We start from the raw sequence: 14,984 nt of genomic DNA, 5'->3' as shown, positions 1-14,984 counted from the left end.
TAAAATGGGCTGGCTGTAGGCACTTTAAAATTGGTTCCAGGGGTACACGGGCAGCAGTGGTCTGGTCAGTGGAGGCCTAGTGGAAGGAGGGACCGCAGACAGGCTTCGAAGGCCTAACACAATAAAATGGGCTGGCTGTAGGCACTTTAAAATTGGTTCCAGGGGTACACGGGCAGCAGTGGTCTGGTCAGTGGAGGCCTAGTGGAAGGAGGGACCGCAGACAGGCTTCGAAGGCCTAACACAATAAAATGGGCTGGCTGTAGGCACTTTAAAATTGGTTCCAGGGGTACACGGGCAGCAGTGGTCTGGTCAGTGGAGGACTAGTGGAAGGAGGGAGCGCAGAAAGGCTTCAAAGGCCTAAAATAACAAACAATAGGCTCATGGCAGTTTTACAGCGGTTACATGGATACACGGGCAGGCAGCTTGGTGGTCAGTGGAGGAGTAGGGACCGCAGACAGGCTATCAAAGGCCTAAAATAACAAACAATAGGCTCATGGCAGTTTTACAGCGGTTACATGGATACACGGGCAGGCAGCTTGGTGCTGAGTGGAGGAGTAGTGCAAGGAGTGTCTGTCCCAGTACTCCCAAAATATAAATAGATGTTAATGTCTCGCAAAACAACCAAAACAAAAAAAAAGATGGCATACTTAGGTACAGGGGTGGGCTCATCTGCTGTGTTTCTGACATAGTAATTTGGCAGTAACTATTTAATGGTGCCAATATAGGACACAGACACAGACTACTTTAAGTTGCATCATAGATGTCTACAAATTTGTATTGTCAGTGCCAGACATTGAATGATGTCAGCGAATAGACTAAAGATTGGTGGAGCTGTGCGACATAATTTTGCACGTAGTACAGCCCAGTTTGAGCTGGGGTAGGGGGGAACTCTCTTGAGGCCGGCGGGACCGCCCCAGGGCCACTCATGTTACAACGGTGTGTCTGACGTTGGGTGCGCACCACCACCGCCAGAGACACTACATTGTACTATGAGGGACCCAGTAGCAATGCCGTCAACCAAAAGCGAGCACACCCACCTCTTCAGACAAACAGCAGTCTCACGGGTGCTTGCGCCAAGTCGCGATACCACGGCCCCGTGTGGGGAGTTTGGCCATTTAGGGAGGTGTAAACATGTCGTATGCTGTACAATCTGCAGCAGCAAATTAGACATTAGAAAAGTAATTCACAGGCAAGAGCTTTTCATAGGAAAGCTAGGTGTCGGCCGGGCAAGGTGGGGCAAAAGATTTTGAAATCCAGTTGTGGTTCATTTTAATGAATGTTAGATCGTCAACATTTTGGGTAGCCAGACGAGTCCTTTTTTCGGTTAATATTGACCCTGCAGCACTGAATACTCTTTCTGATAGGACACTTGCTGCCGGGCAAGCAAGCTCCTGCAATGCATATTCTGCCAATTCTGGCCAGGTGTCTAATTTGGAGGCCCAGTAATCAAATGGGAATGACGGTTGAGGGAGAACATCGATAAGGGATGAAAAATAGTTAGTAACCATACTGGACAAATGTTGTCTCCTGTCACTTTCAATTGATGCAGCAGTACCTGTCCTGTCTGCGGTCATAGCAAAATCACTCCACAACCTGGTCAGAAAACCCCTCTGTCCAACGCCACTTCTGATGTGTGCACCCCTAACACTCCTAGTCTGCTGCCCCCTGGAGCTCGTGTGAGAACGATCACGTGCGCTGTGTGCTGGGAATGCCTGAAGCAAACGGTCAACAAGAGTTGATTGTTTGGTTGCTAATATTAGTTCCAAGTTCTCATGTGGCATAACATTTTGCAATTTGCCTTTATAGCGTGGATCAAGGAGGCAGGCCAACCAGTAATCGTCATCGTTCATCATTTTCGTAATGCGTGTGTCCCTTTGTAGGATACGTAAGGCATAATCCGCCATGTGGGCCAAAGTTCCACTTGTCAAATCTCCGGTTGTGATTGGTTGAGGGGCAGTTGCAGGCAAATCTACGTCACTTGTGTCCCTCAAAAAACCAGAACCCGGCCGTGACACGCAACCAATTTCCTGTGCCCCCGTGAAAGTTTCCGCATTAAAAATATACTCATCCCCATCATCCTCCTCGTCCTCCACCTCCTCTTCGCCCGCTACCTCGTCCTGTACACTGCCCTGACCAGACAATGGCTGACTGTCATCAAGGCTTCCCTCTTCCTCTGGTGCAGACGCCTGCTCCTTTATGTGCGTCAAACTTTGCATCAGCAGACGCATTAGGGGGATGCTCATGCTTATTACGGCGTTGTCTGCACTAACCAGCCGTGTGCATTCCTCAAAACACTGAAGGACTTGACACATGTCTTGTATCTTCGACCACTGCACACCTGACAACTCCATGTCTGCCATCCTACTGCCTGCCCGTGTATCCTCCCACAAATAAATAACAGCACGCCTCTGTTCGCACAGTCTCTGAAGCATGTGCAGTGTTGAGTTCCACCTTGTTGCAACGTCTATGATTAGGCGATGCTGGGGAAGGTTCAAAGACCGCTGATAGGTCTGCATACGGCTGGCGTGTACAGGCGAACGTCGGATATGTGAGCAAAGTGCACGCACTTTGAGGAGCAGGTCGGAGAACCCAGGATAAGTTTTCAATAAGCACTGCACCACCAGGTTTAAGGTGTGAGCCAGGCAAGGAATGTGTTTCAGTTGGGAAAGGGAGATGGCAGCCATGAAATTCCTTCCGTTATCACTCACTACCTTGCCTGCCTCAAGATCTACTGTGCCCAGCCACGACTGCGTTTCTTGTTGCAAGAACTCGGACAGAACTTCCGCGGTGTGTCTGTTGTCGCCCAAACACTTCATAGCCAATACAGCCTGCTGACGCTTGGCAGTAGCTGGCCCATAATGGGACAACTGGTGTGCAACAGTGTCATCTGCCGATGGAGTGGTTGGCCGACTGCGTTCTGTGGAAGAGCTGTAGCTTCTGCAGGAGGACGAGGAGGAGGAGGAGGGGGTGCGAACGCCTACAGCCAACTGTTTCCTAGACCGTGGCCTAGGCACAACTGTCCCTAAATTGATGTCGCCTGTGGACCCTGCATCCACCACATTCACCCAGTGTGCCGTGATGGACACATAACGTCCCTGGCCATGCCTACTGGTCCATGCATCTGTAGTCAGGTGCACCTTTGTACTCACAGATTGCCTGAGTGCATGGACGATGCGCTGTTTAACATGCTGGTGCAGGGCTGGGATGGCTTTTCTGGAAAAAAAGTGTCGACTGGGTAGCTCGTATCGTGGTTCAGCGTACTCCATCAGGGCTTTGAAAGCTTCGCTTTCAACTAACCGGTAGGGCATCATCTCTAACGAGATTAGTCTAGCTATGTGGGCGTTAAAACCCTGTGTACGCGGATGCGAGGATAAGTACTTCCTTTTTCTAACCAGAGTCTCATGTAGGGTGAGCTGGACTGGAGAGCTGTAGATCGTGGAACTTTCGGGTGTGCCGGTGGACATGGCAGACTGAGAGACGGTTGGAGACGGTATTGTTTCCGCCGGTGCCCTACATGCAATATTTCCTCCTACAAAACTGGTGATTCCCTGACCCTGACTGCTTTTGGCTGGCAAAGAAACCTGCACAGATACTGCCGGTGGTGCGGAAAATGGTGGCCTTACAGTGACGGAAGGGATGTTGCGTTGCTGACTAGCTTCATTGGCCGAGGGTGCTACAACCTTGAGGGACGTTTGGTAGTTAGTCCAGGCTTGAGAATGCATGGTGGTTAAGTGTCTATGCATGCAACTAGTATTTAGACTTTTCAGATTCTGACCTCTGCTTAAGCTAGTTGAACATTTTTGACAGATGACTTTGCGCTGATCAGTTGGATGTTGTTTAAAAAAATGCCAGACTGCACTCTTCCTAGACTCTGATCCCTTTTCAGGGATTGCAGACTGAGCTTTAACCGGATGGCAACGCTGTGCTCCAACAGGTTTTGGCTTTGACACGCGTTTTGGTCCAGATACGGGCCCGGCAGATGGAACCTGTTGCGATGTTGATGCCTGCTGCGGCCCCTCCTCCACCTCCGCTTCTGAACTACTGCCGCCTGCACCCTGTTCCCCCAATGGCTGCCAATCGGGGTCAATAACTGGGTCATCTATTACCTCCTCTTCGAGCTCGTGTGCAACTTCGTCTGTGTCACTGTGTCGGTCGGTGGTATAGCGTTCGTGGCGGGGCAACATAGTCTCATCAGGGTCTGATTGTGGATCTGTACCCTGAGAGGGCAATGTGGTGGTCTGAGTCAAAGGAGCAGCATAGTACTCTGGCTGTGGCTGTGCATCAGTGCACTCCATGTCAGAATATACTTGTAATGGGCATGGCCTGTTAAATGTTTCACTTTCTAAGCCAGGGACGGTATGTGTAAAGAGCTCCATGGAGTGACCCGTTGTGTCGCCTGCTGCATCCTTCTCTCTTGTTGTAGTTTTTGCTGAGGAGGACAAGGAAGCGACTTGTCCCTGACCGTGAACATCCACAAGCGACGCGCTGCTTTTACATTTACCAGTTTCGGAAGAGGAGGCAAAAGAGCTAGAGGCTGAGTCTGCAATGTAAGCCAAAACTTGCTGTTGCTGCTCCGCCTTTAAAAGCGGTTTTCCTACTCCCAGAAAAGAGAGCGTTCGAGGCCTTGTGTAGCCTGACGACGAAACTGGCTCCACAGCTCCAGACTTAGGTGGAATATTTTTATCCCCACGACCACCTGATGCTCCACTACCACTACCATCATTACCAGCTGACAATGAACGCCCACGACGACCTCTTGCACCAGACTTCCTCATTGTTTTAAAATCTTAACCAAAGTAACTTTATTTGTTGCTATCAAACAACTTACACGGTGAGCTATAACTTCAGTATGATTTCAATATCCCTTAACAGGTTGGTGAGACCACAAGGAAAATCAGGCACAATGTTACACACTCTGTTTTCTGTGGCACAAAATCACAGAGATGACACACACGCAGGACTGTCACTCAAGCACTAATGTCAATATTAATCTCCCACCTAATTTATTTATTTTTTTTTCTCAGGGAGACTTTAGAAACCAAATAATATTAAAAAAAAAAAAAAAAGGCTTTCTATGGCCCACAATTAGAGAGAGAGAGGTGGCACAACCAGGAGTCAAGACTGGCACACAAGCTGAAAGGGCAATATTACTCTCCCACTGTTTTTTTAGGTTTTTTTTTTTTTTTCAGGGAGAATTAGAAACCAAATAATATTAAAAAAAAAAAAAATAGGCTTTCTATGGCCCACTGAATGAAAGGGAGAGAGGTGGCACACCCAGGAGTCAAGACTGGCACACAAGCTGAAAGGGCAATATTACTCTCCCACTGTTTTTTTAGGTTTTTTTTTTTTTTTCAGGGAGAATTAGAAACCAAATAATATTAAAAAAAAAAAAAATAGGCTTTCTATGGCCCACTGAATGAAAGGGAGAGAGGTGGCACACCCAGGAGTCAAGACTGGCACACAAGCTGAAAGGGCAATATTACTCTCCCACTGTTTTTTTATGTATTTTTTGTTTTTTCAGGGAGACTTTAGAAACCCAATAATATTTTAAAAAAAAAATAAATAGGCTTTCTATGGCCCACTGAATGAGAGGGAGAGAGGTGGCACACCCAGGAGTCAAGACTGGCACACAAGCTGAAAGGGCAATATTACTCTCCCACTGTTTTTTTAGGTTTTTTTTTTTTTTTCAGGGAGAATTAGAAACCAAATAATATTAAAAAAAAAAAAAAAAAAAAAAAAATAGGCTTGCTATAGCCCACTGAATGAGAGATAGCACACACAGCAGTGGCACACAAGCCCTTACTGAGGCCAATATTTTTCTCCCACTGATTGATGTAGTGTTTTTGTGTTGAGGTAGAATTTAGAACACAAATCACGGAAAAAATAAATAGGCTTTCTATGGCCCACTGAATGAAAGGGAGAGAGGTGGCACACCCAGGAGTCAAGACTGGCACACAAGCTGAAAGGGCAATATTACTCTCCCACTGTTTTTTTATGTATTTTTTGTTTTTTCAGGGAGACTTTAGAAACCCAATAATATTTAAAAAAAAAAATAAATAGGCTTTCTATGGCCCACTGAATGAGAGGGAGAGAGGTGGCACACCCAGGAGTCAAGACTGGCACACAAGCTGAAAGGGCAATATTACTCTCCCACTGTTTTTTTAGGTTTTTTTTTTTTTTTCAGGGAGAATTAGAAACCAAATAATATTAAAAAAAAAAAAATAGGCTTTCTATGGCCCACTGAATGAAAGGGAGAGAGGTGGCACACCCAGGAGTCAAGACTGGCACACAAGCTGAAAGGGCAATATTACTCTCCCACTGTTTTTTTATGTATTTTTTGTTTTTTTCAGGGAGACTTTAGAAACCCAATAATATTTAAAAAAAAAAATAAATAGGCTTTCTATGGCCCACTGAATGAGAGGGAGAGAGGTGGCACACCCAGGAGTCAAGACTGGCACACAAGCTGAAAGGGCAATATTACTCTCCCACTGTTTTTTTAGGTTTTTTTTTTTTTTCAGGGAGACTTTTGAAACCAAATAATATTAAAAAAAAAAAAAAAAAAAAAATATAGGCTTGCTATAGCCCACTGAATGATAGCGCACACACAGCAGTGGCACACAAGCCCTGACTGAGGCCAATATTTTTCTCCCACTGATTGATGTAGTGTTTCTGTGTTGAGGTAGATTTTAGAACACAAATCACGGAAAAAATAAATAGGCTTTCTATGGCCCACTCAGTGAGAGATGGCACACACAGGGATGGCACTGTAGCAGAAATGCCAATCTTAATCTCCCACAAAAAAAAAACAAAACAAAAAAAAAACTGTCCTACAATTACTATCTCCCTGCAGTAATGTAAGCCAGGTATGGCAGGCAGCAATAGGAGTGGACTGATGCACAAATTAAATAAAAAGTGTGGACAAACAAAAAAGATAGCTGTGCAGAAAGGAAGGAACAAGAGGATATGTGCTTTGAAAAAAGCAGTTGGTTTCCACAGTGGCGTACACACAGCAATACAGCTATCACGGAGCCTTCTAGGGCAGCCCAATGAGCTACAGCGCTGAGGGGAAAAAAAAAAAAAAATAGCTTCCACTGTTCCTGCACACCGAAGGTGGTGTTGGACAGTGGAAATCGCTGCAGCACAAGCGGTTTGGTGGTTAGTGGACCCTGCCTAACGCTCTCCCTGCTTCTGACGAAGCGGCAGCAACCTGTCCCTAAGCTCAGATCAGCAGCAGTAAGATGGCGGTCGGCGGGAACGCCCCTTTATAGCCCCTGTGACGCCGCAGACAGCAAGCCAATCACTGCAATGCCCTTCTCTAAGATGGTGGGGACCAGGATCTATGTCATCACGCTGCCCACACTCTGCGTTCACCTTCATTGGCTGAGAAATGGCGCTTTTCGCGTCATTGAAACGCGACTTTGGCGCGAAAGTCGCGTACCGCATGGCCGACAAGCACAGGGGTCGGATCGGGTTTCATGAGACGCCGACTTAGCCAAAAGTCGGCGACTTTTGAAAATGATCGACCCGTTTCGCTCAACCCTACCTTTGGAGACTCCATTGGATCTTTGGAGACATGTGAAGGTCCAAACTGACAATGAGAATGAAATTGGAAGCCTACTCATTCCTGGACCTACAGCAACACTCTTGGAACTTTGGAGACCTTTGTGGACCTTTGGTTACCTGCAAAGGTCCACACTTCCCATAAGGATGAAGTTGGAAGCTTCTTCCACCTTGGACGCACAGCTGCACTCTAGGAACTTTGGAGACTTTTGTAGACCTTTGGAAACCTGCAAAGGTCCACACTGCCCATGAGGATGAAACTGGAAGTTTCCTCTATTCTGAACTCACAGCAGCACCCTAGGACTTTTGGAGACCTTTAGAGACCTGCAAAGTTCCACACTGCCCATGAGAATGAAGCTGGAAGATTCCTCTATCCTGGACGCACAGCAGCACTCTTGACTGCCCCTATGAGGTCTATGGTCATAAAAACACAGAGTCTCACACTGCGGAGGTCCCGAGGTTCTCGTCACAAGGGATCCAGGAATGTAGCCACCTTCATCATCAACACACCAATAGTGACCTAAAGAAAAGATGAACGAAATGTAAAAAAATGTCAATGAATTCTACAAAATTTGAAATCGGTTGGTAATTATTTTTGCTCTTATTGAGAATTTATGTTCTAGCAGAAGGATAACATGATTCTCCCTTTCTCAGCTGGCCTTCGAGGTTCATGCCATATGGTCTACTCCACACAACTTTTCATGCTACCAGAGAGTACCCCGTCCATGTAACAGATCTATGGTTCCACCAGCACAATGAATGCCACCAGGTCGGTGTTTTGCTTTTGGTGCATCTTTAGGCCCTTCTTGATTGCATAAGAAGCAAGGTGGCTTATAAGACCATACACTATCAGGCAGTTGAGTATTACCGATTGGGGTGAATCTGGCACTGCCTCCGTTCTTCTCAAACTCATGAACAAAACTTTATGTTGCATCCAAGTAATTAAAAACCCACAAAGAGAATACCATAAAATATTATTTCTCACCTGTACCCTGATAAAACTGAATGGGGTCCCAGTTTCCAAGTCCATCACACTGAGGTATGTATGGGATATATGACAACTGGGTGGTCTCTCTAGACATTTCTGCACTTTGCTGGAAAAACTGAAGGGCTGAATAGATGAAGAAAAAACATTACTAAAACATATAAAGAATGAAGTGTGTAAGTGTGGTGTCCCTGGAGCTGTCCTACAGCCGAATGAAACACTTGTCGTGTGGTAGTGAATCTGTTACAGTGTTCCAGAGTTAATTAAATTCTTCAAGTCTGTCACTATGAGGAGCCAACCCATGAAGGTCCCTCCTTCTGTGAAGCATTACTTGGACTACTGTGTATCCTCCAGTAATTATCCTGTAGACATCAATTGGAGTCAACTGCACCCTAGCCATCCTAAATCCTGCCAAGACCCTAAACCTGGCCCAGGTGACTCCTCTGCAATATTTGGTGCTTCCCTCTTGGCACACAATATAAGTACCAATTTTTAATCTATTAAGGACTTGTCTTTTTTAAACTTAAAGGACCAGGGATTATTTTTTGTTTTTGTGTTTTTTTCATTACTGTATTCCATAATGTATAACCTTTTCCCAAATATTTTTCAATCAATGTACCATTACAGTAGATTTTTGGGGTGATGAGATGTAGTTTTTCATTGTCACTTTTTTGTAGCACATTTCATTTGATCAATTTTTATAACTTTTTTTTTGGGGGGGGGAATGCAAAAGAACAGCAACGGTATTACTGGGTTTTTTTTCACTGCGTACCATTTGGCATAAATAAAGTCCTTCATTTTTATTTTGTTAACCACATACTGTCATTAATTATGAGTGCATTGGTGTGATACCTGTTTTTTATTTTTACTATTTGTAACCAGTAAGATCATTTTAAATGAAAAAAATCTTAATATTCTTGGATGAAACTTTTTCTTTTGCTCCTCTAAGGGAACTTGACGCTATTATCATTTATTGTAACACTTTGGAATAATTAGAAATATTATCTCTCAGTGTTATCCTCACGGGCAAGCTATGAGGCCCAATAGGCAAACAGCGATGGCAAACCAATGGGGTCAATGCTAGGCCCATGGCTGCCATAATATAAAATTTAGAACGCTGCAATTAATTTATTTTAAGCTGATAGGCTGAAAGATGTAGCATCTGAAGTGATGTTAACTGCAAAGATGAGAGTTATTTCTGATCCTGGCAGTCCTGGCAGAGGTATGGTTGTGTATATTGTGGGCAATGGGCAGCACCTATGAGATTCCAGAAACAAACTTATAATATTGAACATGTGGTCAAATTAAAGTCATGCAGGGGCCCCGAAGCAACACATAACAAGCCCCCGCTCTGCTCTAACCTGAAATTCTTATCATTGTGTTGGTCACCATTGTTTCTTCTCCTTGGTCTACTAGCGATCTGCATTTAATTTTCTACTACCCCATCATCAACATTGGTCTCTTTATCAGTAAGATTGGGGCCTCTTAAAAGTGGGACCCATAGCAGCCTTTTAGGTCTGCAACACTGGCATTTAGGCCTATATGGTCATGGTCTTAGTGAATAATATGTGAAATATATAAATACCGCATGTTACACGTACTGGAAAAGGCAGCAAGCTTAAGACCATAGAGGTCTCTACTCAAGAACTTCTCCGATAACACAATCCCTGATTTCTGATCCTGAGTGTACAGCAGATCCCTCTCCGATAGTCGGATGCCATTGGCTGCTAAGAAGGAGTAGGCCAAAGGAAAATTGGAAGAATTTGACACATTGATGATGCTTCTGGCGTCTTTTATGAATTGTAAGGTCTTCAGTTTTGCAATTTCACAAGACCTGGGGCCTAACAAAAACATACAAAATTCAAAAACAGGGTAAGGGTATTTTTTTACTTAATTGAACAATGCTTCAACCTAATTTACTCACTTTTTATCTTAGAGCTGTATAGAGCTCCAATGTAGAAAGCATAAGTAGCAGCTAATGCTGCATTTCGGCAAAGAAGATCATAGCCTCTCTTACTAAACTTTTGGTAAAAATAGCCAACTTAAAGCACAAGGATACTGTCATGATCCAGACCTGGTTATGAGTCCTGTCTTCACTTTTCCCAGTCTGATCATGTCAGGGGATAACTTTTTTCAGCCTCAGTCTGGTCTCAGATTTGCTATTTATCTCCGCTGCATCCAGCAGGTGAGGTCAGTTATAGCTTCTGCCTACCGCGTGAGTAGCTGACTCTGGTTATATCCTGGTTTGTCCTGCTGCAATTCCTGACTGTTCCCATGTCTGTTCATTCCCCTCCCCCCGTTCTGACTCAGTGTTTTCTTTTCGTGTTTGGACTCTCTGGTACTTGACTCGGCTTTGACTCTGACCTGACTCTGTCTTTTGCTCCTGGTACTGCTGCTTTCATCTGGTATTGACCCTCTGGCGCATCTCTGACTCTGAGTTCATTTTCCCCTTGGTACTACATTACTCTCCTGGTTTTGACGTGGCTTATTTGACTACCCTGTTGCCTGGTGGTGGCCTTGCTGCAGCTCTACAGGTCTTCTTTGGCAAGTGTTGCAGTTTCCCCTCCACTCTACTGCCATGTAGTGGAGTGTGCATCTACCTACATAGCTGCGGCGTGACAGATACGAGTAAGGGAATATTTACTCAACAAGGACTTGAGTCCCGAAAGATCATGCCTTTCCTCGATCAGTGACTTGAGGATTTTTCAATTGTTGAGAGGTTGACTCTATGTCAGGATTCAGTTGACGAGGAATGACAAGACCACTGAAGAACATTTGCTTGGTTGTTGATGTCTTGGGTCATCAACTTTTTGGGAAATCCATTCTTGACAACAAAGGCTTCTCAATGATATTACTGAACATTGAAATATTCACTGTAGAACTCAATTTTTTTAAAATTTCAAAGGGTCAAAACAAGAATAAATATAGAGAAGTTGTCAAAAGCTCCAGTTCTTCAGTGGTCTCTTTGGCGTTTCCACCAAGGTTCAAAAATCTCTCAAACTAACTAAACCACAATGTTAGGCTATAGACGACAACATGACCACTGATTTTCACAGTAGAACCGCCTTTTTATTTAAACTTACATTTTGGGATCATGTTTGGGAGGCTTTCTGTTCCTTCAAACTTTTCTCCATCCATATCAATGCACCAACATCTACGTGAGTCCTTGTGTTCAAGAGGTGTGGAAAAATCACTATATGACCCTGGATAATAGGTGAGACTTCCACTCATCAGTCTCCAGACGATGTAAGGACTGAGCAGTATGTTATCAGATAATAAGTTGGTCACATTGCCTTCCAAGATCTCCTGTGGGACGTCACTAAAGAGGGAATATTGAGAGAAAACAGGGAAAACGTTTTGATGCCCACTGTCATAAAGGGTCTTCACAAAGTCAGAAAACCTTTGAGATAAAGATTCTTTATATTTCAATATGACTTCCAGAGTGTCGGAGAATGAGACAATTCCCGTCTGCTTTGTCCACCTCTCGTATAACTCAAAGGCTTGCTCCGTTGGGCCGCTGCATTGAATGGCCCTCCATTCTCCTTCAGAGGAGCACTGGGGGACATAAACTTGTAAAGGATCAAGCAGTGGGGTGGGCACAGATAACAATGACTTTGTGGCCTGTAGAAAAGCATCACTGCCCGCCAGTTGACAAGAACTTGGACCTAAAATAGAAAACAGATCAATGCAATATACTAAAAAATGTTCCCTTATATTTTCAATACTGTTGAAAGCAATCGCCGCTTTGGAAAATCTCTACTTTTTAAAATTTTCTCTTGACAGTAACTTAACAACAAATTGCTAGATATTGCTGTTAGAACTCTCCATTGATCAGTTTCATCTATGGAGAAACCTGGTACCAAGCATTCAATCTCCCTGCAGCACCCCCACAGGGGAAATTGAGCATTACACATCTTTCCATTTAAATGAATGGTTTGTTGTGTAATGCACGACAGGTTCTCCAGAGAGAGACATGCCCTATGGAAACACTTTCCAATGTGGCCTGGAAATGAGGATCCGGAAGCAGAGGATCCTCTTCTATTATCTCAGAATTCACAATTAAAATATAAACAAATAGGGGGCATCATACACTGTATTGGGAGATACTGGGGGAATCATACTGTGTTGGGAGACACTGGGGAATTGTGCTGTGCTGGAGGGACACTGGGGCATCATACTGTGTGGAGGTAACACTGGGGGCATTATACTTTGTGGGAGGATACCTTACCGTGTTTGAGAAAAAGAGGGCACCATACTGTATAGTGGGAAAATACGGGCATCATAATATGTAGGAAGACACAGGGTTCATCATACCGTATGAGGGGACACTAGGGTCATCACACTGTATGGGGAGGCATCACTCTGTTTGGGTGATGTACTATGAGGGCAATAGACAGTATGAGGGGCACTGTGAGGGCTTGAAACTGTGTGTAAGTGTGCTATTGGGGTATCAATGAGTATAGGGACATCTTTTGGATATAACACTAGGCCATAAAAGAGGTATTAAAATGTGTAGGAACACTAAGAGGCCCTATAGGAGGCACGTTTTTGTGTGCAGGTGCACAAAAAGATCTAGGTAGGGTTAGGGTTGCCTTTGGCAAATATGTTCATATGTGATGAATAGAGAAACTTACATTGAATATTTTCTCCAGATAATTTTTGAGTTCCCGGAATATTCTTGCCCACCAAATCAACACAAAAACAATGTCTACCAGCACACTGCACTGTCAAATAATTTCCTTTCTGGTCACAAGCTGGAATATACACATCTGAACCCGCAGGTTGGCTTCTCTGGAAAGCTATTTGAATCTTTCGCTCCTGCAGACACTTTGAGGAGCATGTTGGTTGTTGACCCTTTGTCCTTGTTTCTTGAATTTCTTGACCTTGTTCATCAACACACCAACATTCAGACCCAACGCACTGAACTTCTTCATATCTACCATCCTTGGTACATGTTGGCACAAATACCCCAGTTTCCAATTTCTTCTCACAAGCTTCAGAATCTACAAGAATCTTCACAGCTTCTGAAATGTCTTTCGCAACATTCGATGGAATAGAAACCACATCTCGGAGAAATGTTGAAAATTCCTTTTGTTCCAAGATGAACTCAAGAAATTGAAGATGATTGCGATTTTCCCGTAGATTCACCGTACGCCCAAAACTAGTCAGTATTGGCTGGTTCAGGTTAAAATCTGGTTTTGATGAATTTGATGAATCTTTCGTCAAGTAAGAATCTTCATCCGAGGAAAATAATTTAGCAAGTTCTTCGAAGTTCCCTCCGCTGTACGTTCCTGTTAAGCCAATCTGTTGGAAGAAATCAGTAAAGCTGAATTTGCTGTTAGTGCCAACTGCACTAGTGAAGTTCAATGAACCCAAATTTTTAAGAAATTTGCCACCAAAAAGGGTTTGCTGAAATGCTACAGGGTTTGAAGCGAACTGTAGAGCAAATTCTACTTGGGTCTTGGAAGAGAAAAGCCCAAGAATTGCATCTCCAAGAAAGGTTCTGAGCTGAATCCTTAAATTTTTTGCAGCATGACCACCTCCAGCCAGAAGACCAGAATTCAGAAATGTCTCCCCCAAGTAGGATGGACAGAATTTAGAGCTGATTTTTTCTCCTGATTCTTCTTCTTGAGTGATGAACAAACTCTGTTGACTAAAGTGACCAACAGGTCCATAAAACAGAGTAGAAAGTGCTTGTCTTCTTCTGGTTGGACAGTCATCGAAATTATCTACAGATGTAAAGAAAAAAATATAATAAAAAAAAAACTATTTCTATAATAATTTTTCTTATTTTTATATTTGACTATCCATAATTAACCATGAAATATTCCAGATTTCATATAGGCCCCTTGACCAGATTTAACAATCTAACTTTAAAAAGCTTTGCTGTGTAGACTGGGAAAGGATCAGCAAAGCTATCTCGTTAGAGAGTTAGCTCTATTGTACTGCTAGAAGGCTGGATAAGAAATGATAGTATCACTTTCAAGGCAAGTTAGTATACAATATTTTTAAGAGGAGGCGATGTTCTTACATTTTTTTATTTTGCTACCTATAATAAACAAAACCTGAAATATTACAGTTTTCACACTGACCATTGATGTAGATACAATAAACTAACATAAATAAGCTTTGCTGTGTAGACTGGGACGGAGTAAGCACAGCAATCTCTTTATGATGATATAGTCAGATCTAATGTACTGATAGAGGCCGGGATAAGGAATGATAGTATCAATATCAAAGCAGGAGAGTACATAATATTTTTAAGAGGAGGCGGTGTCCTTACATTTTTTGTAAGCAGACATAATAAGTTAACATAACTAAGCTTTGCTGTGTAGACTGGGAAAGATAGTAAAGCCATCTCATTATGATTATATAGTCAGCTGTATTGTACTGCTGGAGGATTAGGCAGGAAAGTAACTTTATGCACATAGTTATGTCT

The 14,984-nt window shown here is 43.6% G+C and overlaps 1 protein-coding gene across 1 annotated transcript in view; it reads right to left on the bottom strand.

Moving 5' to 3' along the window:
• The window catches only part of TG (thyroglobulin), a 233,000-nt gene that overhangs the window by 183,342 nt on the left and 34,674 nt on the right, over positions 1 to 14,984 (bottom strand). Inside the window, exons 7-11 of the mRNA XM_077271730.1 lie at positions 13,180 to 14,274; positions 11,629 to 12,210; positions 10,147 to 10,386; positions 8,546 to 8,671; positions 8,003 to 8,080 (exon numbers count right to left, since the gene is read on the bottom strand). Coding sequence (XP_077127845.1) covers positions 8,003 to 8,080; positions 8,546 to 8,671; positions 10,147 to 10,386; positions 11,629 to 12,210; positions 13,180 to 14,274 — 2,121 coding nt within the window. The remainder of the gene's footprint in view (positions 1 to 8,002; positions 8,081 to 8,545; positions 8,672 to 10,146; positions 10,387 to 11,628; positions 12,211 to 13,179; positions 14,275 to 14,984) is intronic.

This window comes from Ranitomeya variabilis, chromosome 6 (assembly GCF_051348905.1).
Source record: "Ranitomeya variabilis isolate aRanVar5 chromosome 6, aRanVar5.hap1, whole genome shotgun sequence".
Lineage (NCBI taxonomy): Eukaryota > Metazoa > Chordata > Amphibia > Anura > Dendrobatidae > Ranitomeya > Ranitomeya variabilis.
This window is presented reverse-complemented; position numbering and strand designations above follow the sequence as displayed.